Below are 25,700 nucleotides of genomic sequence, written 5' to 3' on the forward strand. Positions count from 1 at the left end.
GTAGGCCTGCCAGGTCTCCGCTGGTTGCCTGTGAGGGATGCAGGGTTGCCATCTCCAGGTCTGGGAACTCCTGGAGATTTGGGGATGGAGCCTGGGGAGGGCAGGTTGCTCATTGGGGTACAATGAGGCAGAGTCCAGCCGCCAAAGCATCCATTTTCCAATCTCTGTAGCCTGTAATTCCAGGGGATCCCCAGGTCTCCCCTGAAGCCTGGCATTCCCTATGGAATGGGAAACTAGTCAGGACTAAGGAAACAGCTGCTGCTATACTTGCAAAGCCAAAAGCAACCTGAGAGGAAGGGGGGCGCCATTGGAAGGGGCCACTCTGCAATGCCACGCCAAAAAGACCAAGTGGCACATTTTGCAACCACTAAAAGAAAACAACCAATATTTCAAAGCTGGAGCAAACTATGCAGAGCAGTGGCCGTGAGGCTGCTATGTTCTAGTGTTATTTCTCTAGTGGCATCCAGAACCCAAAGAACTGTTCAGAGTAGTAGTAGCAGTAGTAGTAGTAGAAGAAGAAGGAGTAGTAGTAGTAGTAGTAGTAGTAGTAGTTTGGATTTATATCCCCCCTTTCTCTCCTGTAGGAGACTCAAAGGGGCTTACAATCTCCTTGCCCTTCCCCCCTCACAACAAACACCCTGTGAGGTGGGTGGGGCTGAGAGAGCTCCGAGAAGCTGTGACTAGCCCAAGGTCACCCAGCTGGCGTGTGTGGGAGTGCACAGGCTAATCTGAATTCCCCAGAGAAGCCTCCACAGCTCAGGTGGCAGAGCTGGGAATCAAACCCGGTTCCTCCAGATTCGATACACGAGCTCTTAACCTCCTACGCCACTGCTGCTCCTTTTCCCTTATGCCAGTTAGCAGGAGGCATCTGACAGATCTAGTGTTGCCAACCTCCTCATGGGCTCTCGAAATCTCTTGGAATTACAACTGATTTCCAGGCTGTAGAGGTCAGTTCCCTCCGAGAAAATGGCTGCCTTGGCGGGTAGACTCTATGGCAGGGTGTCCAATTCTGGCACTTCAGATGTTCATGGACTACAATTCCCATCAGCCCCAGGCCATGTCAGCAGGGGCTGATGGGAATTGTAGTCCATGAACATCTGAAGCACCAGAGTTGGACACCCCTGCTCTATGGAATTTTATCCCACTAAGGTTCTCTTGTCCCTAAACCCTGCCCTCCACAGGAAGCTTCTCTCCCAAACAATCAGGAACTGCCCAAATTGGAGTTGATAATTCTAGTCTCTGCCCTGAGGAGTCAACAAAAGGGGTGGGTGGGGAATGGGAAGAATCAACATACTGTCCTGTTGAATGTACTATGAGGTTTATTTTAAGTATGGGAGTAGGATTAGGTTTCTCTTGGTCCTAGCTACTATAACATACCTGGCTCTACCTTCAGTACTAATCCCTTCTGCAACAATGGTTTTCTTACCTATATGTCTTTCACCCTAGTATATTCCCTGCCCCAATTTCATACATGTTAATTTTGCATACCCATCTAATATGGAATGCAGTCCTTCTAGGCTACTAGGTTTTGCATTCTGTGCAGAACCTAGCGGACAATCATTAGATGAACAAATATCTTACTGAATTTTTAGCATCCTCTCCTTTGGGCTGCAGTTTGGCAAACCTCCCAAAAGAGGCATACTTTACAGATATAGCGTCAGGTGTCCACTGAGCAGATTCTATGGGATTTTGAAACTAGAACGGCTCACTTCTCACCTTTTAAAAAGCATTTTTATTAAGCATATTATGTGTTTAAACTTGTACATTGTATAAACTGGAACGGGTTAGAAAACTAAAATCTGGTGTTTTAAAAATACCCCCTCCACTCCCCCCCGCCCCCGGCCAAATGTTATGGGGGCAAAAGGGGTGGTCGGAGAGAGAACTAGAGAACTTTAAATAAGATCTCTCTGTTTTTTCAAATAGAAAAACTGGAATTTTGGGGGAACCTGTTGTGATGTATCCATCTTTTGAAATGCTTTTAATATAAGGTTTTACTTAACACTAAATATATGTGACTACTGCTACATAAGAATCTTTGGCATGAGAAAATAATCACTCCCATGGAGAGGCACTTAGGATTTTAAGGATATATTTGTTTAAACGAGGACAATTTTGTCCACAATTAATGTGTATAATACACTATTAAAGAGTGCAGGGTTTTCAGTGTTCTAAAGTTTAATTCAGTATCCACACACCAGTATTGTATGGAAATATTGCCCAAATAATATACTTTCTTTTGTCTGCATACAATTTGTGCTTTTTGTTTACATTATCCCCCACCCCTACCCCTCCATCTAAGATGGCAAAAAGGTATATGTGCTAAGGTGCAGTAGCTTGTATCTCTCTCTATTATTTGGGTATATTGCCAATTCTGAGTGTAGAAAACCAATGCATTTATAATTTGAAATGTAATAAACATGCCAAATGGTACAAGAATATATGCTAAGCTCTAAATGATGTGTTTTAAATTGTTGAAGTAGTAACATAAACTTAGGCTTGATAAGAAAGTGTTCTTTATATTTCAGTTTCCCCCAAAATGTGTGTCCCTTTCTTCTACCCTACCCAATCGTCTATACACAATTTGACTGAGCTTGTGCGAGGATCAATTTAGAGAGAGTATGTGGGAGCTGGCCCCGGCTAGTCCAATCTCCTTAGATCTTGGGAAACCAAGCAGGGCAAGAACGACGAGCACATTGAATTTGGGCCAAGCAGCCAACGTAGCCAGCTATGTCAAAACTCATGCAGCATTTGGTTGCGCTCTTGGAGTTCTTGCTGGCCTGAAGTTTCTTGGAGTTGTAAACATTTGGCTTCCTTGCTGGCGGGAAACCCAAGGTGACCTTGGGAACATAAAAGCAGATTGCTCTCAAAAGACAAGGATAGATCACTACTGGGGGCAGGGACATAGAACCAACCTTCAAATGACACAAATCATAGTGCTGTGATTTCTGAAGCATACGGCACCAGAACTGTATTTTCTGTCCTCCTGGCCACTGTGCAGGAAATCCCAAAGTACCCAGCCCAAAGGAGTTAAGTTATTCAACAGTGAAGTTAGGATATTATATCAACTGAAAGGCTTGACACTGCTGGCGTCAAAGCTGCTTTTTCCTTCCCACGTGTGGTGTTTTGTAGCCACATTTGGAAAAAGGAAGAATGAAGCCCACAAGGTTTGATTAGCAGTGCTCCCTTATTCTAGGATGTCCAACACACACCTTCAACTGCCTAGAACAGTGGTCCTCAACCTTCCTAATGCCGCGACCCTTTAATGCAGTTCCTCATGTTGTGGTGACCCCCAACCCTAACATTTATCCATTTTACAAATGGAGAACACTGATGCAGAGAGTCTCAGGCGACCCCGTGAAAGGGTCATTCAACCCCCAAAGGGGTCCCGACCCCCAGGTCGAGAACCTCTGGCCTAGAACAACTTGCACTGATCCCCACCCCCACTCCAGAAGTCTGAGATTTGAGGCCCCAAATAGAAAAAAAGATTCCAGGGGGGGGGAAAAAAAAAACAGAACAAAGATAAAACGACCAATTTCAAAACCACATTCTGGCCTCACAGTCTGAGTAACCTGTGTCTTTTTTTGGTCAAGTTTATTGTTTAACCTGTTTTTGTAAAATGAAAGTTTCATATACAGTATTTATAAAATGGCTTAAATTAAGGCATAAATCCTGTAGTGTCTAAGACAAGCGTCCGTCATTCTGCTCAAGCGACAGCTGGTTCCGTTTACCATCCACCATGTTCCGCCCAAGAGCGAGGCCGGGCCCGAAAAAAGGGTTCGCTTTCTCTTCTGGGCTGAGGCCTAGGAAAAACACCTCCCAGGGCAAGCTCTCTAGTTTGGCTCTTGAGCCAAGGCAACCCGGCAGACGGGAGTTGGTAGCGTCACCAGACAAAGTCGGCGGCAGCTGGTGAACCTTTATACACAGATTACAGTGCTACAGTCTGGAAAAGAAAAACGAGAGTACGTGGACACACAACACAATGATGTAGAGGGATGCACAAAGACCCACAGTGGCGGCAGACTCGGGAAGACCTGTACTATAGAGGTCTAGGGAAACTCACATGCCCCGCTCCGCCCCACTCCTACTTGAGATGGGTCACTTGCCTGACATCGACGGTCAAACCACATGCGATGGCTTCCGTGGGTCGGATCTGTGGATGCCTGCACCATGGTAAAGTAATTTTAAAATGCCATGAGGGGCAGCAGCATGGCAGGTCAAAGCATTCCCAGTTCTTCACCTTTTCCAATCCCACAGAGGCGGCCTTAACCCGTCTCTTTTAAGGGTGGGTACGAACTGAACGGAAAAACCCTTCCCTGCCCCCACACCGCACCATGTTCAAGATCAGCCCCTTTTAAAATAAACCACCGTCAAAATGTCCACTTCAAGGTCTCAAGCTGCTGTTTGGCTGTTTTTCCAAGTGACTCGGAAAAAAAAGAACTCCAATCAAAATGTCCTGAATCTCAGCAGACATCAATGCAAGACATTTGGTCCAGGCTTACCAAGCGACCAGGAAAGAGGGTTAAATTCAAAGCAACTTGTCCCGTGGTGAAATAGACATAGACTTGCAAGGAAGAGCCCGGATGGTGGAGATGTGATACAAAAACCTCCCCCCCGCCCCCCCACCGCTTAAGTTAACAGTGGCTCCCCCAAGAAATCTTGGTTGAGAACTCAGGAACTTGCCCGGTTTTCAAGGGATCTGACTGCCGCATGTCTCCCCTTGAAGAGGCTGCAAAGGTCGACTTCACTCACAACAGCAGCCGCTGCCATCACTCCTGCCTGTCTTGCTTGCTAAGAAGAGGCGCAGCAGCTCATGGAGCCAAGTTGGGCACAGGAAGCAAACCTCTCTCCTGCTGAACAAGCCTATTGCCCAGTTCGAAAACAAGAGGATCATAAAAATATCACCAGAGAAAGGACTCCTGCAAACGTTACCACCATCAACTTTCTAAGTCAGTGAAGGGGAGGAGAGGAGGGAAGCTGGCCTTCTAAAGTAGAACAGATCTGTCTATTAAATGCCATGATAACGAACGGGCCCTTCCCGTAACAGCGTACGATCTGACCTCACTACTTGTGTATCTCCGGCATCCGATCCCGGCACAGATACAACTGGGCACGGAACCCCTTTGCCTTGGTCAAATTCTTTCCAGAAGCCGGCTCATCCTCCAACCCATTTGTGCTTAAACTGCAGAAAAAAGGGGGCACTCAAGACACATGAAACTAAACCTCCCCAGAAGAAGGGGGGGAAAGAGTGATTTTTAAAGAACAGGAAACACCTACGGGTCAGGAGGATTTACGCCCAACATCTCTTTCTTCTTGCTCGCCCTAACTCTACGGCTTAAAGCAATAATATCACAGCCAACGCCTAAGCGAAAATAATAACTGCTCTACGTTTTGTTTAAAAAAGTATGTTATAATGCTACCCCAGCGTTATGAAACAGGGAAGGGAAAACAAAGGCATCCGCTAACTGGCGTGTTCTAAGCGACGGCTGAAGTCCTACCAGAACCTTCTTCGTTAAGCACCATATTCGGGGGGGAGGAGCGGGGGGGGGGGGGAGTTGTGAGAGATAATCTGTGTCTTGAACTCCGAAACAGAGATTTCCTGGCACCGGGTGATCAGATTGGAGGCGACGTGCTTCTGTGCTAAATGCCAGTGTGACCAAACCAGTCCTTGGTTTTCGTCTGAGTTAGTCCGTGATGGAGGGAGAGGGAAAAACAGGTGGAAGAGATTGGGCGGGGAGGAACCGGCATTCCTAGTCAGACTGACTTGGTTCAGACTGACTTGGTTCTGCCGGGAGGTTCTTGCTTTTGGGAGTACCGTCCTCCTGAGCAGTCTGTTCTTCTATACATGGCGTGGGGGGGACCGGCTGATCCGCCTGTTCATTGGACTCCGTCTGCTCCTTCGTCCCTGGGGAGGAGGCCGACGGCTCGCCACTGCACGACGGGGCGTTGTCTGGCTCTTCGGCGTGGAGGGTGGGGTTGGTCATTTTCCCGTCTGCTTCGGGCTGAGACACCAACGGATTCCCCTCCTTCGAGGGCTTGGGGCAGCTGACGGGGGAGATCACCAAGGGAGGATGAGGTAGCTCTTTCTGCATGCGTAAGAACAAACCGCGTTAGGAGAAAGGCGGCTGCAGTTGCTTTGGACGCACGCTACTGTTCAAGTTCTACCTCAGGGGCGTCAAATCCAAATACACCCTGGACCAGAAGGGGGCAAAGGGAGGGAAGGCGTTTTTTATCCGTAGCAACTGTAAAACCAACTGTGCTGTGCAATTTCAATACTCAGTGGACTGCAGACCACACCCTGATCCTAGATCAGTGGTGGCGAACCTTTGGCACTCCAGATGTTATGGACTACAATTCCCATCAGCCCCTGCTAGAATGGCCAATTGGCCATGCTGGCAGGGGCTGATGGGAATTGTAGTCCGTAACATCTGGAGTGCCAAAGGTTCGCCGACACAGTCCTAGATGCTGCACACACACCCACTTCCACTAGAGTAGAGGTCCCCAACGTAGTGCTCATGGGTGCCATAGCACCCACTGACCCCTTTTCTGGCCCCCATGAAGTGTTTTGGGGAAGTGGATGAAGCCAGGTAAGGCTTTTGCCCAGCAAGGCTTCTTATTGGCTGTGCAGATTTTTTTAAAAGACAACGATCCACACCGTGTTATGAAGCTGCAGCAATCATTTTGTGACTGCTCCTAGGGCAGACATTTAGTGGCAGCCATTTTGCTGTGGATATTTGTGTGTGTGTGTGTGTGCCAATCAACTCACAATTGTCTTAAGGCGATCCTGTAGGGTTTTCAGGGAAAAGTGGTGTACCAGTTCCCCAGATTAGAGTCCGCCACTCTTAACCAGTTCACCACATTGTCTGTCTGCTACCAAATGCTGTGTCCGAATTCCAAATGCGCCCACCAGCTCAAGAAGGTTTGGAACCCTTGCCCTAGAGCAGGGGCGGCCAACCTGTGGCACTCCAGATGTTCATGGACCGCAATTCCCATCAGCCCCTGCCAGCAGTCCATGGGAATTGCAGTCCATGAACCTCTGGAGTGCCATAAGTTGGCCACCCCTGCCTAGAGAAATGCTGGACCTCCCTTGCTGGCAGCAGCATGCCTTCCACACACACTCTCCACCCTGGCCCAAGGCCTGAATAATCTTTCCTGGCAGCCAACAATACTGCAGTCCCCAGGTTAGGGAAATACAACACAGTGTATGAAGGGCAACTGGCAATCCACACACGCCTTCCAGCCCCCTGACAACCCAAGAGAGAGGCCAAGGAAGGACTCTATTTGCCCAGGCCAGAGAATACACTCCGCAGTACAGTGGCTACAGAATGTGTCCCTTAGATGCTTGCCGCAGCTGATGTTCAACCCACAGAGAATGCAAGACAGACCAAGTCCCAACGCTGTGTTCGTCTGTCTACTCCCCCACCCAACCCATTTCATCTATTTGGCCCCTTCTGCACGTGCAGAATAACGCACTTTCAATCCACTTTCACAATTGTTTGCAGGTGGATTTTGCTCTTCCGCACAGCTACAAAGCGCACTAAAGTGGACTGGAAGTGTGCTATTCCGCCCGCGCGGAAGGGGCCTTTGTTGGGCAAGGTAACTATTTCCTTCCCTCCGGTATATTTTTCACATTAAGGGAGCAGCGATTCGTGATTTGAAATTTCACAGGCCATAAATGCAAAATCCCGAAGGGAGGGGATAGCTGGTTCCTCCAAAGACTGAGCAAATGAGCCCTGTGGGGGTCGGGGGCTAAAGAAAAGGCAGCATAGAAGCTTCCTTTTTTTCTTTTTTTACAAAAAATAATAATGCTAACAATAGTGTTACTCAACTGTAATTCTAGTTACGGGGTTTCTAAAATTAGCATTTCTCGAAGACACTCATAGCAAACTGGTATTCACCGCAAAGCCACTGCCCGTCCAGAACATGCCCAGCTCCCTGCGCCACAGGGCCACGACGAGGCTAGTGAGGAGGGTGCACGGCACGAGGTAGAGGAGGGCCGGCTGGCCTTTCTGCATCAGCGCCAGGGCCACGAAGGTCACCAGGAGGCCGATGCCGTAGGCTGCAGCAGAGAAAAAGAGACACGGTGAGTCTTTCTCTGGATCGGGGGCGTATCCTGTCCCACCAACCGCGCTTCTTTCAGACGGCTGGAAGGATGCTTTCCAGAGGCGTACCAGGGGTAAATGGCGCCCAGAGACAAATTGTCTCCAGGACGCCCCCCAGGCTCTGCCCCTGCCCTGCCCACCTCGGCTCTGCCCACACTGCCCTCGACCCAGCTGGCAGGGGGGGAGGAAGGGAGGGAGGAGTCCAGGGCGGGGTTGAGGGGGCTTGGAGGCAGCAGGAAGTCCTGCTGTTTCGTCATTTTTGCGTGCCTCGGACAGGGTCGAGGCGCGCGAAAACGACGAGACAGCAGGACTTCCTGGTCACGTGGGGGGCCAATTTTGCGCCCCCCACGTGACCAGAAGAGTGGCGCCCGGGGACAAGGGGTACCCCTTGTCCCTAGGCAGATACGCCACTGATGCTTTCACACACGGTGTATGTTCCTGAACATTAGAGCTGCAAAATCACATCCAAGAAGCTGCTTGTCAGTGTGTGCTTAATGTGCGTGGGGGCCTCTCCCTGGGTTGATGAATCTCCCCTTTCATGCTTCCTTTCTCACTGTGCTTGCAACGCAGATAATAGTGGCATCTCTGGGCCTCTCTGTGAAGGGAGTGGAGCCAGATGGCTCTTTATCTTTCCAAAGGCCTTGGGAAGGAACTGTCATTTTCCAACTCTTCTTTTTCCGCAGTTACTTTACGTCGGTTGGGCAAGGGGAGGAGTGATCAACAGAAGTAATAAAGCTATGGGCAGCAAGTGTGTGATTTAGAACTGACTTTGCAAAAGCCAGGGGTTCAGTGTTCTTTCCAATAAAGACTACTTCCTGATAAATCCCAGTGTCTGTCACTGAATGAATCCTAGACCTGACACTGCTGTGGCGGGCAAAAGAAGAACCTGGCCTTCAGATGCGCAAGCTGAGCAGCTGTTTCCAAAAGGCCGCGAATGCACAAGGGCTGCCTTTGAAGTAATTAATTCCTTGCCCAATGTCAAAAGGAGGAGGGGGAAGCACACAGAGAATTGCCTCCAAGGGCACTCCCCTCTCCAACATGGTTCTTACCCTGCCTGTCTCATTTTTGTCTCGTCTTTTTACCGAATAACACCGAGGACAGCGTACAGCTTCCTCCCCCTCCCACATTAACCCTCTGAGGTAGGGCTAAGCCCAGGGTCTGCAACCTGCGGCTCTCCAGATGTTTATGGACTACAATGATGGGAGTTGTAGTCCATGAACATCTGGAGAGCCGCAGGTTGCAGACCCCCTGGGCTAAGCCAACCGATTGGCCTAAGGCCGTGGTGGCGAACCTTTGGCACTCCAGATGGTATGGACTACAATTCCCATCAGCCCCAGCCAGCACGGCCAATCGGCCATGGTGGCAGGGGCTGATGGGAATTGTAGTCCATGAATAACTGTAGAGTCGCAGGTTGCAGACCCCTGCCCTATTTTCTCTCCCTTTCCCCCAGACAGTGTCTGGGGCCCCTCCCTTTCCTTCACTCCCGTCCACCAACCTTTTTCTGTTTCTTCCTCTGCCCTCTCGTACTCACTTACCTTTTTTGGTTCCTCCGCTTAACTTTTTTACTCCTCTCCCTGTCAGTTCTACCTTCCTTTCTTCCTCTCTTTTACCTTTTAAAATCTGTTTCTTCCTTTCCCGTCGCTTCCCCTGTGCTGATACTGAGGCTTGGAATCCTCTACAAAGTTGATTTCAACCCCCCAAAACAGTCGCTCAGTTCTCAGTTTTCTTAAAAGAAGCAGTTATTGCTTCTGTAATTGGGGCGGGGTTAAACAGAAAGCATATTTTTTTAATTTTCATATTGACATGCAAACTGTGGTTCTCCCGTAGTCTTGTAGAAACCCCCCCCATCCCCGGCCTGTCTTTGGCCTCAATATGAGGATTTTTTGATCTACGTTCCAGTGGCCAGTTCAGAATTAGATATGACATTAATAAAAAAGGCCCCGCGCACCTATGACTGTGCCAATACAAGTTTGCTGTAATTCAATCTGTGTTCAAAGAACTTTCATTTTTTGGCTCAGAGAAGCAAGGAGCTTGGCTAAGCATGACACAATAGGCAGGGAAAGGAGAGGGAGAGAAATCGCTTTTAATTGTGTGATGGCCGAAAAGGAGCAACGAGCCAAAAGAAAATTGATGTGATAGGAACGGATCACTGCTTTTAGAAAGCTGGCAGTGTGCCAGGAGGAACAAAACTTACCTGTTGTGCAGGCAACAAAGTACACTCTGGATGATTGGACTTGGATGTCGAACCGGTGGCAGTATGCTACCAAGAGTCCTAAGGGAGGAAAGAGACCACAGATAGCACACGGAAATTGTTAAAGCACACAGAGATCACCCCAAGTTCTACCTGATAGCGACCCAAAGTCCAAGCTGTGAACCATTCTGCTAGAAGGCTGTCCCTGTATACCGCTCAAGTCTTGCGCACACGAAGCTGCTTTCTACACACTATGACCCCTGGTCTATCTTGCTCAGCCTGATTTCCTTATATCATCAAATACAAAAAGTGTTCCTCCCAATTGATTACTAAAACATAGATTAATTGTACTGTATATACGTTAGATTACTTAGATTATCTGAAGATTATTATAGATTAAGATAATTAAGGAATTTAGTTGAAACAAGATAACAGGGACTGGAGATAAGTTTCAGTTGATCAAGAACAGTTAGTGCTACCTCTGTTAATGATGAAGTTAATTTTCAGTTAGCAGAGTTGTAAGAGAGGTCATACAAACAGTAATATAGTTGGACAAGGAGAAAGAATGGAGGTTGGTTTTATTCTTTAGTTTAATTAACAACTGTTAAAATATGGGAAGCAAAATGTTTGTAACCTGATTTATAAAGTGAGATGTGAAGAGAACCAACCTTGCTCCTCTCTTTCTCTCCTTTTCTCTCTCTTTTTTAATTTTGTAACTTCTATCTTTTTAAACAATAAAGACATTTCAAAAAAACACAAAAAGTGTATTGGGGGAAGGTTGCGCAGCTAAATCTGGAACAGTAAACGCGATCGCACAAATGCGGCTAGCAGTTCAATTGACTGAATACTCTTGCACATTTGCCAAACTACTATTATTTGCAAAATGTGCAATAGGGCTCAACATATGAGCTTCATGCAAAATTCTAAAATCAACAATTCTCTTAAGACTGGTAATGGATTCCAAGAACCAGTTCTATAGATAAATATAACGTCTGAATTGTTCAGCTTAATGTAACAAAGAGGCTCTGATATAATACAGAAAATCCACAAGCACAAGTTCCCGGTATTATTACTGGCTTCCAACAAACCTTTGGAGGTTTGTGGTGTTTTCAAGGGGACTCGAATGTCCTCACAGTAAACTACTTCCATCAGTCAGCAGGGACAGCGCTTCTCACACTCAGTCTTTTTCAGTCTGTTTTGCATTCAGTCCCTGCTGAATGGTGGGAGTAGTTTACTGTGTGGATGTTTGAGTCCCACTGAAAACACCACAAGCCTCCAAAGATTTTGTTTGAAGCCAGTGATAACAACGGAAAGTGACCAGCTTGTGGATTTTCTACATTATATTACAGACTCTATGCCTCTAATCCAGATTGTAAACATCTACAGACCTAGTTCTTGGCATTTATTTCATTTGACTGGCAGCTGCGCTCCAAGACTTCAGGCAGAGATGAGTCTTTCCGGCAGCGTGAACTGAGATGCCTGAACTGAACAGGGAACACTTTGCAAGCCTCCAAAAGACAGCTCTAAAAGCCAAAAAGTATCACTGAAAATTTTTGCACACATGAAGCTGCTGGATGTAGATCAGGGGTCTGCAACCTGCGGCTCTCCAGATGTTCATGGACTACAAATCCCATCAGCCCCTGCCAGCATGGCCAATTGTTAATAAGTTAAAATCTCAGCAGCTCTGAGAAACAGCAGGAAACAGAAGCCAAGAACGGGCACCAGATGCAAGTAACCAGAGATGAGGCAGGAATCCCAACGGCAACCAAGTCCAGAAGCGAAGTCAAAAGAAGAGAATGTACCTGGAACTAGAATGTCCCCGAATCCGAGAAGGGAGAACGGCCTGTCACAGAGCGCCAGTGGCGAGAAATTAAGCCTCGGGACCTTCAGCACCATTGGGAGCTTTGGAAGATAAAGATAAAACAAGCGGTTCCTAGTGAAGTCACATGCCTTCACAGTTTTTTACTCATTGTTATTTCCCAAGTTGACAATCAGTTGTCTCCAGGACATCCACAAGCAGAGTGTGAAGGTAATGAGTTGGATCCATAGGATCCACCACAAAAACACTCTCTGTTTCACCCTGTCTCCTTAGCAAATGGCATTCAGAGTCAGGCAACTCCTGAACATGGAGATTCCATTGAGCTACTATGTAGATGGAAAGGCCCTGGCTAGCCCAATCTCATCAGAGGCTCAGCAGGGTTGGCCCTAGTTAGTTCTTGGATGGGAGACCATCAAGGAAATCCAGGGCTGCTACACAGAGTCAGACAGTGGCTAACCATCTCTGCTCATCTCTAGCCACGAAAACTCTACAGCAGGGGTGTCCAACTCTGGCGCTTCAGATGTTCATGGACTACAATTCCCATCAGCCCCCGCTCAGCAGAAGGTGATGGGAACTGTAGTCCATGAACATCTGACACGCCAGAGTTGGACACTTCTGCTCTACAGGGTCACTATAAGATGGCTGCGACTTGATGGCCTTTTCCAACACCACTACGTAGACCTCTTCTCCTCCTTTCCTTCAAGAACAAGTTTAATCTTGTTCAGATCAGAATGTAAGATACCTGCTGGATCAGACCTGGGGGTAGGGGGTCCAGACCTGGGGATAGGGGATCCAGCTGTGCCCACATTCTGTTGCCTATACTGGCTGCCCAGATGTCTCCAGGAAGCCCCCAAGCAAGGCACAAAGCCCTGCCCTGCTACTACCCTGCTCCAGAGACAGAATATTGAGGTTCCACATAGCTATCATGTTCAGTAGCTGTAGACAGGTGACCCAGTAAGAAAGATGTCTAATCCCCCAGTGCCTGACAGTCATCTCTAAGATTTAATGCTTCTGGGTTTGGGAAGGCTACTAGAAGACTGTCCAGGCTCTGTCGACACAGCTGCGCAAGCACATGCCAAGGCAGCACCAGTTCCAAGCAGGCCCAGGTATGCCACAGAGCACCTCAGTAGAGCTGCCGTAGCAGGTACGGAACAAAAGCCCAGCTATAGCTTCTGAAAATGGGGATGTGGTACAGCAGCTGATATAGCTCCTGCATACTAGCTGCAAACCTGCCCGATGGGTTGCAAAACTCCACCTGCCCAGGACTGACAACAACACTGCCAGGTGTCGGCTGCCGCTTCTGCAACTTTACTTCACCTCACCCCCCACAGCTATGCAACTGACTTCCCAGCACTCCTCAGGAGGCGCCTGGTAATGCAGCCGTCTTCTCTGCCACTGCCTGCAGCGGCACAGCCCAGAACAGCGGGTCTGTTGCTGTGGTTAGAGTATCAAACTAGAATCGGGGAGCCCCAGGCGTGAATCTCCACTCTGTCGTGGAAGATCACTGGGTGACCTCAGGCAAGATCCACAATTCCCAGCCTTGCCTACCTCACAGGTTTGCCATGAGGATAAAATGGAGGAGAAGAGAAAGGTTCAAGCCGTGTTGGGAGAATACAAAGAATTAAAAAGAAAGTTCCCCATCTGAGCGAGAGAGCAGTCTGCCCTGCTCTTTGATGGAAGGTGTGGTTAGAAGAAGAGTTTGGATTTATATCCCACCTTTCTCTCCTGTAAGGAGACTCAAGGTGGCTTTCAAGCTCCTTTCCCTTCCTCTCCCCACAACAGACACCTTGTGAGGTAGGTGGGGCTGAGAGAGTTCTGAAGAACTGTGGCTAGCCCAAGGTCACCCAGCAGGAATGTAGGAGTGTGGAAATGCATCTGGTTCACCAGATAAACCTCCGCCGCCCAGGTGGAGGAGTGGGGAACTAAACCCGGTTCTCCAGATTAGAATCCACCTGCTCTTAACCACTACACCACACTGGTTTAGGAAGTGAGCGGAATTGCTTTGAACCCCTGATGGAGACCAGTAACCTGCCCCACCTCTACCCCACCTGGCCTGGGACCATTATTTGAAAACCGCCAAGCCCCACCTTCTCGTGAGTGGCCGAGTCGGTCGGGCCAGCTGCCACCTCCACCATGATGCTCTCCCCAGTCTGAAAGAAATGGAAAGGTGTCACCAGTCAGTTCATTTTTTAAAGAAAATATAATTTCAGCCTCGTAGCCTTTATAGGACCAGGGACGAGCAGGAGGAGGGTGAAGCAAGCAGGGGCTCCTTTCCTGTAAGCTGCAGAAATGAAATCGACAAGAGAGCCTTGGGGAAAGACTCAGAAGATGCCAGGACCATCAGTCTTGGAAAAGAGACTCTCAGGCCCCTTCCACACATGCAGAATAATGCACTTTCCATCCTCTTTCAATGCACTTGGCAGCTGGATTTTACTGTGCGGAAGAGCCAAATCCACTTGCAAACAATTGTGGAAGTGGATTGAAAGTGCATTATGCAGAGGGGGCCATACAAACCCCTCGCATGCAACTTTCTACAGCAAGGGTGTCCAACTCTGGCACCCCAGATGTTCATGGACTACGATTCCCATCGGCCCCTGCCAGCACGGCCAACTGGAACATCTGGAATGTCAGATTTGGACACCCCTGGTCTAGTGTCAAGAATCCCTCCTGGTTTGGAAGTCCATCCCTCCCCAGCACTTTCACCCCCCCCCCCCGTCATCCTCCTTTTCTTCCCTGAAGGACAAGCACAGCAATCCCCTACTTCCCTCAGGAGGGACAGCTATACAGTGCCAGGAAAAGATGGCTCTGTTTGTTTGCAGTGAAGCACCCTTCCCTTACACACACACACACACACACACACACACACACACACACACACACACACACACACACACACACACACACACACACACACACACACACACACACACACACACACACACACACACACACACACACACACACACACACACACACACACACACACACACACACACACACACACAGTATTCAACTTTGCAACGTCCTTACGTTAATAAAGATCACTTTGGGCAAAGTGAGCCTAATTGAAACTGGCATCAAAGAATCAAGGATAATGGGATAAAATGTGCAACTGGGCATGCACGGGGTATTTTTGGTGCCTGCCGCAGTTCAGGTCAACCAATGCAGTATCATAAGGGCTGGGGGCGCCGCCGGGCCAAACCTCAAAGGGGGAAGAATCAAAGCGTGACATTTCCTTTCCTTTGAGTCTGACCCGCTGCCCTCCTGCCTGCATTAGATTGCCTGAAGGTGCGTGCAAAGTACGTCACGGTAACGTTTGGATATTGATACAGAGTTTGCAGGGAGTGCAAGATCGTCTGGCCTTGCGTTGCCCTTGGGATCAGCATCCTGCTCAGCTCTCCCCTCTCAATAGCTACAAATATAGAGAAACCCAACAGTTTTGTCATACTCAGCCAGACCTGAGTATGCAACTGAGGGCTGAGGGCTGCTGCAAGAAATGAATTAAACACACTGCCAATTCCTGTGCGGGCAGGGAGAAAAAGAGAAACCTTAAGAACATAAGAAACAGCCTGCTGGATCAGACCAGAATCCATCTAGTCCAGCACTCTGCTACTCGCAGTGACCCACCAGGTGCCTTTGGGAGCTCACATGCAGGAGGTGAAAGCAATGGCCTTCTGCTGCTGCTGCTTCCGAGCACCTGGTCTGCTAAGGCATTTGCAATCTCAGATCAAGGAGGACCAAGATTGGTAGCCATAGATCGACTTCTCCATAAATCTGTCCAAGCCCCTTTTAAAGCTATCCAGGTTAGTGGCCATCACCACCTCCTGTGGCAACATATTCCAAACACCAATCACACGTTGCGTGAAGAAATGTTTCCTTTTATTAATCCTAATTCTTCCCCCCCAGCATTTTTAATGGATGCCCCCTGGTTTTAGTATTGTGAGAAAGAGAGAAAAATTTATCTCTGTCAACATTTTCTACCCCGTGCATAATTTTATGGACTTCAATCATATCCCCACTCAGACATCTCCTCTCCAAACTAAAGAGTCCCAAACGCTGCAGCCTCTCCTCATAAGGAAGAAGAAGAAGAGTTTGGATTTATATCCCCCCTTTCTCTCCTGTAGGAGACTCGAAGGGGCTTACAATCTCCTTGCCCTTCCCCCCTCACAACAAACACCCTGTGAGGTAGGTGGGGCTGAGAGAGCTCCGAGAAGCTGTGACTAGCCCAAGGTCACCCAGGTGGCATGTGTAGGAGTGTACAGGCTAATCTGAATTCCCCAGATAAGCCTCCACAGCTCAGGCGGCAGAGCGGAGAATCAAACCCGGTTCCTCCAGATTAGATGCACGAGCTTTTAACCTCCTACGCCACTGCTGCTCCAATCCCTCAATCATCCTCGTTGCCCTTCTCTGCACTTTTTCTATCTCTTCGATATCCTTTTTGAGATGTGGCGACCAGAACTGAACACAGTACTCCAAGTGCAGTCACACCACTGAATTATATAAGGGCATGACAATCTTTGCAGTTTCATGATCAATTCCTTTCCTAATTATCCCCAGCACAGAGCTTGCCTTTTTCACAGCTGCCATGCATTGAGTTGACATTCCCACGGAACTATCAACTAAGACGCCCAAAAAAACTTTTCCTCATTTTGACACGAACAACAACTCGCTGATCCCCGTCAGTCACTTTCAACGTACCTGCTGAAAACTGATAACACAAGGACATGGAACTGGAAAACCCTGCACAATCCAGAACATATGTCTAAAAAGTCAAGGGAACCCCAGGGCAAACACCACGTACCTCTGTGAAATATGGTGTAATGAACACGAAGAAGACATCATAAACAAACAGGACTAAGAGGAGCAATGTACAGCCCTAGAGGGAGAGAGACAAGAATCACATTGTGTTTCTTATTAAAAGGATACCCAAAAGCCATAGATCAATACTACTTCCCCATGTCGGATTCTGAACGAGTGTCAGAAAGTGATAATTTCTAGACTTGTGCCATTCAGAAACATAGAGCTGGGAGGGACCTCAGGGGTTATCCAACTCAATCCCCTGAAGAATGCAGGAAATTCACAGCTACCCCCCCCCCCCCGCCTCCCCCAGTGACCCCTGCTCTATGCCCAGAAGATGGGGGGGGGGGGGGGAATCTCCACGATCCCTGGCCGATGTGGCCAAGAGGAAAATTCCTTCCTGACCCCAAACTAGCAATTTACATTTCCCTGGGCATGTAAGAAAGGGCCACAAGAGCTGAGCACTAAGTCATCAGTTGAAAACCTTCAGATCAACTGGAAAAAAAGCACCCCCAATTAATCAGGCAGTGGACGTTTTATAAAGAGAGAAGTGTTTTCAACTCAGGCACTTGTTAAAAAAAGACTGCGGGTGGCAAATGACGCTTCAGGACAGAATAACTCTAAGAATAACTCTGGCTTCCATGGGAGACACCTTTCCCTGCTCATTCATACCAGAGGGAATGCTTCTTCCAAGAAGCGCCATAGTAACATAATGGGGTAGATGCAACGAAGAAACTAAATTAAAAAACTAACTGCAGCCAAATGCTTGCTAACCTACGTCTTAAAGTGGCACGTCCACATGGGTCGACCCGTATGGATGTGCCACTTTAAGACATAGGTTAGCAAGCGTTTGGCTGCAATTAGTTTTTTAATTTAGTTTCTTCCAAGAAGCAGCGTGCATTCTTCCATGTCACACACTTGAAAGACTTTTTTGTTATATATATGTGTGTGTGTATGTGTGTGTGTGTGTATGTAAATGTATATATATGTATGTATGTGTATGCATGTATATGTGTGTATATGTATGTATATATATGTATATACCGTGTTTCCCCGAATATAAGACAGTGTCTTATATTAATTTTTGCTCCCAAAGATACGCTGTCTTATTTTCAGGGGATGTCTAATTTTTCTGTGTTCTGTTTGTCGGGCATGCTTCCAAACAAAAACTTTGCTATGTCTTACTTCCGGGGGATGCCTTATATTTCACACTTCAGCAAAACCTCTACTATGTCTTATTTTTAAGGGATGTCTTATATTCGGGGAAACAGGGTACATATGTCTGTGTGTGTATATTTGTGTGTGTGCATATATATATATGTGTGTGTATATATATATGTATGTATATGTATATGTATATATGTGTGTGTGTGTGTGTGTGTATATATATATATATATACACACACACACACACACACACATACAGAGAGAGTGAGAGAGAGAGAGAGAGAGAGAGAGATAAGAAGAGACAGAAAAAGAAAACTGAATAAATTCATAGTTATAATTATCTCTAAAGATTAAGAGAGGAAACAGAATTACGCATATATTTTCTAAAAAATTTAAAATACCAATAATGGCTGTTATTTATGTAAATTCTAATAATCCAAAATAGGTTTAAAAAGCACTGATGAATGATTACTCTCATAAATTTCTAGAATATTTTCTCCCAAAACAAAAGTTCTATTGGCCATATTATTATCAGATGACATAGTGACTTTTCTAATATGCTGAGGGCTACAATTCACACACTTCCCATGAAAAGGAGAAAGGATGCCTCCTCTCAGGACTCCTGCTTCTATGCAGGAAAAGATTTATATTGGCCTCTCCAACTTGAACGCGATGCTGACTGTCAATTTTCGACAATGCCCACCCTGACATACCTTGAATGTTGGCAAGCGGATGGTTTTCAGCATGTAAAGGCAGAAGGCGATCCCCAGGGCATCTTGGAGGACCCAGGCCCACCTGGAATGAGAAGAGCTACGTTGAAGGGGAGGCAGAAGCTTTAGAGCCTCACTCTGAGACCAACTCCCTGGCCTGGAGCATCTCCCCCACCTGCCCTGCCTTGCAATGATCTCCAAGTGCGACCTGTTGACCTTTACAGGTCTTGCTCTCTGGCCCTGAGGGCATTTTAGTCTACATCCCCTTCTGCTCTTTGTGGTTTTACTCTCTGTGCCCACCTGCATGTGCCCTTTGTTGGTCAAGGTCCTTTCTACCCTTGTGTCCCCCGACCACCCACCTGCCATCATCACTCAAACATTCTGGGGACTCAGTTGCTGCTCCCTATCTCTCATCTTTGCAATTAGCATAATTTTAACCTACTTCTAAGCACAGGTGTGTAACATCTGCACTGATCAAATCTATTTTTAACATTGCTGCAAGGCAGGCCTGTCTTTTCACTCCTGTTCTTCAGACAGAGGGGGGGCAGGGAGGCTAAGAAAGGAGCCTCGCCCTTAGGAAGCCAGGGTGGTAGAGTGGTCAGATGAGAAACGAGGAAGCCTAACTTCCAGTCCCCACACAGCACATGACCCGGGGCAAGTCTCGCCCTAACCTGCCTTATAGGGTCACTGTGAAGATACAACCAAGGACTAGACAGAACTATATATGCTACCCCTGAGCATTTTGGAGGAAGGATAGGATAAAAATGGAGTCAGACATCATGAGACAGATGGATACATAAGGTCACCAAATGAGTTTGTGGCCAAGAAGAGACTTGGATCTTTTATAGCAGCTCCTTCGGTTTGCCACTAACCTACACTGGCTCACCATGATATACAGTGTAAATCCTATAACCTTTTTACCTAGGAAATATGGCCCATTGAATACAGCGAGGAAACTTGTACAGGATTGGTCTGACAGACTCTAAACACTCTGGACAAGACCATCCCCATGTTAGCCTTCTACAAACCACATCCCTAGTGATTAATACCATTTGTATCCTACTGCTTCCAAGATGATTTGCTCAGAAGGGCCGGCGATAAAGCAAAACTTCAAAATAACTGTTTCAAGATGACTTGAAAGACCCTCCTATGGCTCTGTCCCTTTAGTAGCGGAAGCCTCCTTCCAGCTCCTTGCAACAAAGGAAGCGTTTCTAACATAATATCGGCATGATAAAAACTCATGCCCAAACCTCCTTACCCACAGCAGAGGAAGAGGAGGAGGAGAGTTTTGGATCTGCACTCTCCTTTTCTCTCCAGTAAGGAAACTCAAAGGGGTTTTCAAATTCCTTTCCCTTCCTCTCCCCACAACAGGTAGGAATGGCTGAGAGAGTTCTGAGAGAACTGTGACTAGCCCAAGGTCACCCAGCAGGAATGTAGGAGTGTGAAAACACATCTGGTTCACCAGATAAGCCTTTGCCAAACGACAGTGGAGGTAGCCAAGCTCTCCTCTTTCGCTATGACGCTTTAAAGTCTCATATCAATAAAGGCTGTTGTTGTAACAATTGCCTTTAAGACACAACCAACTCATGGCAACTCCTCATGGGGTTTTCAAGGCCAGGACAGAGGAAATTTGTCAATATCTGCACAAGTGAAAGCAACCCTGGACTTCCTTGGTGGTCTCCCATCCAAGTCCTATTGCTGATTCTGCTTGGTTCCTGATCTTGGATGAGTTTGGGCTCGCCTGGACTATTCAGGCTGCCAGCATTTAACTCAGCCTTAATTGGAAGGATGGGAAAACCAGCTTCCTGGTTCTTATCACCCGCTTCGAAAGGGATACAGGCAAAAATCAGAGCATCAGTGTTTGAAGACTCGGACTTACTGATCTTCGTTTCGGAAGACTACCCAGACCACACTGACAGCGATGCAGAAGAGAGCCAAGAGCAACATTCGGACCTGGGGGCGCTTGTGAAAGTACGGCAGGTTGTTAACAGGAACCCTGGAAACAAAATGGAATGGGATCACAGGGCGCACAAAGCATTGTGCCTTGGGTGCATTTGGGAGGAGGCACACACAATAACAAACAAATTGGAACAGCTGCATACCTGCATTTCCCCCAAGGGAACCGCCGGACAAACGGAGAGAGGCAGCTGTAGAGGCCGACTGAAGCAGCCAGGCAGAAGATGCCGATGATGCCGTAAACTGAAAGAGGAAGCAGAAGCGACATCTCAGAAGAGAGGCAGAAGGAAGTCACCTCCTGGCCCCCACCACCACAAGCAATAAAAGTCACAACTGCTCCAAAGGAAAGCCAGCGTGTAGATAGTGTGTGCAGATGCACAGGAGAGAGATGGGGCAGCTTGAAATGAATCTACAGAATATGATGAGGCCTGCACATGCCCTAGATGAAGCCATATTTAGGAGAGGTAGGTGTTAATTTCTGAGCAGAAGAAAACCCAAAATGACTGGGGTGGGGGAAAGGAAAATGAGGGCTTTTGATATCTGCCCATGTAAGACTACTGAAACTGAACATGCAGATTTGCATTTTCACCACAAGGGGTCAGTGCTTGTCAGCAATACTTTTAACACAAGTCAACACTTTCCATAGAGGCCATTAAGGCTTCATAATGCTGAAAAAAGAACAGGCACATAGGCTAAACGCAGGACTCCGGGCAAAACACCTCTTCCACTATTACCTGGGACACTATTGGGGATGGTCAAAAATGCCCCAGTATTTTAATTGCACTTGTTTATATATACCGTATATACTCGTGTATAAACCGACTTTTTCAGCACATTTTTTATGCTGAAAAAGCCCCCCTTGGCTTATACTCAGGTCGGCTTATGCTCGAGTATATACGGGTCGGCTTACACTCGAGTGTATATTGGCAAAGTCTTCTCCAGTTACTTTGGCCGTTATTCCAGGTGGGCTTGCAGAGTTACTGTTTTTCTTTGAAATAAATATTCAAAAACATTTAACCTACTGATATCTCAATTAATGTAATTTTATTTGTATCAATTTTGATTTTTGAAATTTACCAGTAGCTGCTGCATTTCCCACCCTAGGATTATACTCAAGTAAATAAGTTTTCCCAGTTTTTTGTGGTAAAATTAGGTGCCTCGACTTATATTCGGGACGGCTGATTCTTGAGTATACACAGTAACAATAATTTAAATTGTTATATATAACAATACAGTAATTTTTTAAAAAATGCCCTGCTCAGCTTGCCTTCCTGGTCGTTTGAGGGGCCGTCTGTGAGTGCCGCTTCAGTCTCAACAGAAAGGAGGAGGAGAATATTAACATCCAGCTTCTCCCCACTAAGGGTGAGCAGATGACAAGCTGATTGCTTCTGGCCCTCTCTCCCCCTCCCAAAGCTCAGGGGGGAACAATGGACTGGCCTCTTATCTTCCTGCTGGCAAGCAGAGGGTTAAGATGCCGGTCAACGAATTGCTTCTCTCTGATTCTGCTGCAGGCTGGGGGGCAGGATGAGTTTTCTGATTTTTCGCTGAAGTTTTCCTGCAAGACTAGGACACAGGAAAGTGCTCAGGTAACCGAACCTGACTCCCAGATGTTCCCCCAATCAGCTGAGAGCCGGCTTCAGAGTTGCCAAAGACAAACACAACCTTGATCGGCTCGCTTGACTGAAGAACGCTGTGAAATTCACAACGTTACAGTCTGATTTTGAGTGGTATCATGCCTACTGCTGAAGTTGAGGAATGCTCTAGGGCCGGATGATCCTGCATTGAGCAGGGCGTTGGACTAGATGGCCGATATGGCCCTTTTCAACCATGCTCAAAATTCTATTCTATGCTTCCAGGTCTGTTATTTTTGGTACTCTGCAAACCGAGCCTTGCAAATAAGTTTGAATTACAGCTTGTGGAAGTACCTTGTGCTGGATTTATTTGGCTGGCTGTGGGACTCGCCTCCGGTTTTGGAAGCTTTCCCTTGACAGATGAGGCCTGTGTATTGGGGAAAGCTTTCCTGCATAAAACGGAACTGCTATCATAGCCCCAGCAACCTCTAAGCCAGTATCTACATGAAGGGCCAGGTTGCAGAACCACCAATCCATGCAACATTTCTTCCTTCCGCATGGCTTGGCGTGACACCCTTAGTTAACTAAGATGTCAGGGAGCACAGAATGTTACCATAGTTCTCTCTCGAATGAGGAGTGAAATTCCTGTTCAGCTAATCAAGGAAAACTGAGTTCAGTTACCAGTTTGCCATCCCCAAGTTTTAATGCTCGTCAATAATATGGGATGAGTCATAGCGTTAGGTAGAGCATTAAAACGAGCCAAAGCTCAACATGTACTATTGGAGTGTCCAATATACGAGTCTATACGCTCCATGTACATCTGTCCATTGGTAGAGAGCTCAAACGCTGTCAGGTTACCATCTGTGATGAACTTTCTACTCAATGGGTCCTGTGATCTTGTATGTGAGAATGTTGCAAGTTTTTTGAGGCACTATTTGGTCAGGCGCAATCATTGTCTACATAGTAGTAATGGTTAATTAATTTATATGTGTGCGGTTTACAAGGCGTGGTTGTGAACGTTTAACATTGTTTTAATGTATTTAATGTATTTAATGTTTTAATGCATTTTAATGTTTTAATGTCTCAGTTAGTAGATAAATGCCTCTTTTCTACTTTTCTACTAACTCTGTAGTTTATAATGCCAATAAAGGCTTTGGAATTGGATATGGGATGAATGAAAAAAAAAAGAATCTTGGTTCTTTCCGCCGTACAATCCCTGCGCAGGACTGCCATTTCAGCTTGATTTTGAACATGCAAATAGCAGCGAGCAGATACGAGTCTGATTTGGTCGCACAAGCCCCTTAAAATGTGGTGTGTGTCAAATATTCAACTCCGTAAGGCAATATGGGCAGACCGTTCCGTTCTGCAAGATTTTGGCTTGCCCAGTTACAGAATACTGGGTTTATGCTTTCTGTCATTCAAGCCACGGACTGTGGTGACTACCACTAAATACCTAGATCGTCGTAGAAGTAATACAGGAGGACGAGCATCGAGCAACACATGACCACGAACACGCAGATCATGACCGGGCTGACATCCACCGTCTCATCTTCATGCTTCTCAGCCCCGTCATCTCGCTTGTGCTTCATGTACCTCCTGGAAGAGCAGAAGCAACAGGTGTCAAGTCTTTTACAGCAACAGATCACAGGCAGGGTGCTAATCCCGGCCTATCAGTCTTGATGCCCACAGAGAGCCAGCGTGGTGTCGCGGTTAAGAGAGGGCACACTAATCTGGAGGAACCGGGTTTGATTCCCCGCTCTGCCACTTGAGCTGTGGAGGCTTATCGGGGAGCCAGATTAGCTTGTGCACTCCAACACGTGCCAGCTGGGTGACCTTGGGCTAGTCAGTTTTTCAGAGCTCTCTCAGCCTTACCCACTTCACAGGGTATTTGTTGTGGGGGGGGTGGGGTGGGGGAAGGAGATTGTAAGCCCCTTTGAGTCTCCTTACAGCAGAGAAAGGGGGGATATAAATCTAAACTCTTCTTCTTCACAGCCAAAAGGTCAAGGGACCATTAGCCAGGGGACTATGAAGTCAAACTCTGGAGAGGCTGGAGAGTTAACAGAAAAGCGGCAATGAGAGAATCCTCCCATCACTGCCTAACAATCACAACACAATGCTGGTTCCCTCAGCCGACCCAGGACGTGGACGTGGCCCAGGGATAGAGCAGAATGCTGAGGGTCCCTTGGGCCACTTCAAGGCAGTGGAAACCAGAGAAGGTTTCTCTCTGCCCGAGACTCTGGAGAGTCGCTGCCTGGATACAAAATACTGAACTAGACAGTCGATGCCACTCACATGAGGCAGCTTCGTACCTTCATGAGCAAAAATCCACAGCTCCAAGAGGCCATAACTCACTGGCCGAGCTTCCTCTCTGCATACAGAGCCCCCCCCCCAGTTCAATCCCTGGAAGCCTTTTCAGTTACAGGCTCTTAGTAAACAGTGATCGGAAAGACCTTTCTCTGCCTAGAGCACTGGAGGGCTGATTGCCAGTGACAGAAGACGGGACCAGGGCTTAAATGGAGCAGATGGTCTGGCTCAGTTTGAGGCGGCTTTGCACAGTCACCCGCCTCCGAGTCAGCCAGCTGGGGGCTGAACCAGCACAGGGATCCAACTCAATCACAAGTGCTACATGCTGTGACATGAATGAGGACAGAGCAGGAAAAGTCTCTGCCATCAGAGCGGCCCACCTCGGAAGTGAGGAGGTTCAGGTCACGGGGGAAACACAGGGGTAACTGGAGACGCCAAAGCAGAGAGAATGGCAGAGCGTTCTACAGCACGGGCCGGGTTCTGGCAAAACCGAGGCACAGAGCTGACAAAGGAGGCGGAGATCTGATCAACCAATCAGCGGCCTGCGAGCACGACTAGAATCAGCCCGGTCCGCTTGGCAAAATGGAAGGTCTGACACGTCAGGTGTCCAGACGACACCAAATTGGCTACGGAGAACACATCGTTAATGGCTGGAGTGTCCTGCTCCCGTCCCCTCGCCACTCACTTCTTCACGTCTCTGCTTCCAGCCCAGTAGCCGCCGACTGCCACCGTGCCCACCGCCATGATAAAGATGATCACCATGTTGTAATCCAAGACCGGCTCGCTGGGAGCGTACATGGCCACCTTCACGGAGCGGCCAAAACTCTGCAGAAGCATAGGGAGCGGGAAAGGAAGGAGACAAGACCAGGCAGACGCGTCAGCAGCAGCAGCAGCAGGCCGTCCTTTGCTCACACCTGCCGGGACCTCCAGCAAACTCCCCCAGGGTCACAAAGCATTTTATTTGAGAAGGGAGGTGTCAAATATAGCCTGTGATTATGTCAGTACGAATGCCAGAGCTCCCCAATGGGTAGTCCAGGGGCACCACTGTGCCTGCCAACACCTTTCCTGGTGCCCATCAAGTGTTTT

At 47.6% G+C, this 25,700-nt stretch overlaps 1 protein-coding gene across 2 annotated transcripts in view; it reads right to left on the bottom strand.

Moving 5' to 3' along the window:
* Positions 1–3,532: 3,532 nt before the first annotated feature.
* The window catches only part of SPPL2B (signal peptide peptidase like 2B), a 36,925-nt gene continuing 14,757 nt past the window's right edge, over positions 3,533–25,700 (bottom strand). Inside the window, exons 5-15 of one of the 2 annotated variants that reach the window (XM_048497411.1) lie at positions 25,300–25,439; positions 23,764–23,906; positions 20,886–20,982; positions 20,663–20,779; positions 18,787–18,868; positions 16,911–16,985; positions 14,197–14,259; positions 12,093–12,192; positions 10,294–10,371; positions 7,896–8,056; positions 3,533–6,083 (exon numbers count right to left, since the gene is read on the bottom strand). In XM_048497411.1, coding sequence (XP_048353368.1) covers positions 5,748–6,083; positions 7,896–8,056; positions 10,294–10,371; positions 12,093–12,192; positions 14,197–14,259; positions 16,911–16,985; positions 18,787–18,868; positions 20,663–20,779; positions 20,886–20,982; positions 23,764–23,906; positions 25,300–25,439 — 1,392 coding nt within the window. In that variant the 3' untranslated portion in view covers positions 3,533–5,747. Of the gene's footprint in view, positions 6,084–7,826; positions 8,057–10,293; positions 10,372–12,092; positions 12,193–14,196; positions 14,260–16,910; positions 16,986–18,786; positions 18,869–20,662; positions 20,780–20,885; positions 20,983–23,763; positions 23,907–25,299; positions 25,440–25,700 lie in introns of both variants that reach the window. The other variant, XM_048497413.1, reaches the window with a different exon arrangement.

Source organism: Sphaerodactylus townsendi, linkage group LG05, assembly GCF_021028975.2.
Source record: "Sphaerodactylus townsendi isolate TG3544 linkage group LG05, MPM_Stown_v2.3, whole genome shotgun sequence".
Taxonomy (NCBI): domain Eukaryota; kingdom Metazoa; phylum Chordata; class Lepidosauria; order Squamata; family Sphaerodactylidae; genus Sphaerodactylus; species Sphaerodactylus townsendi.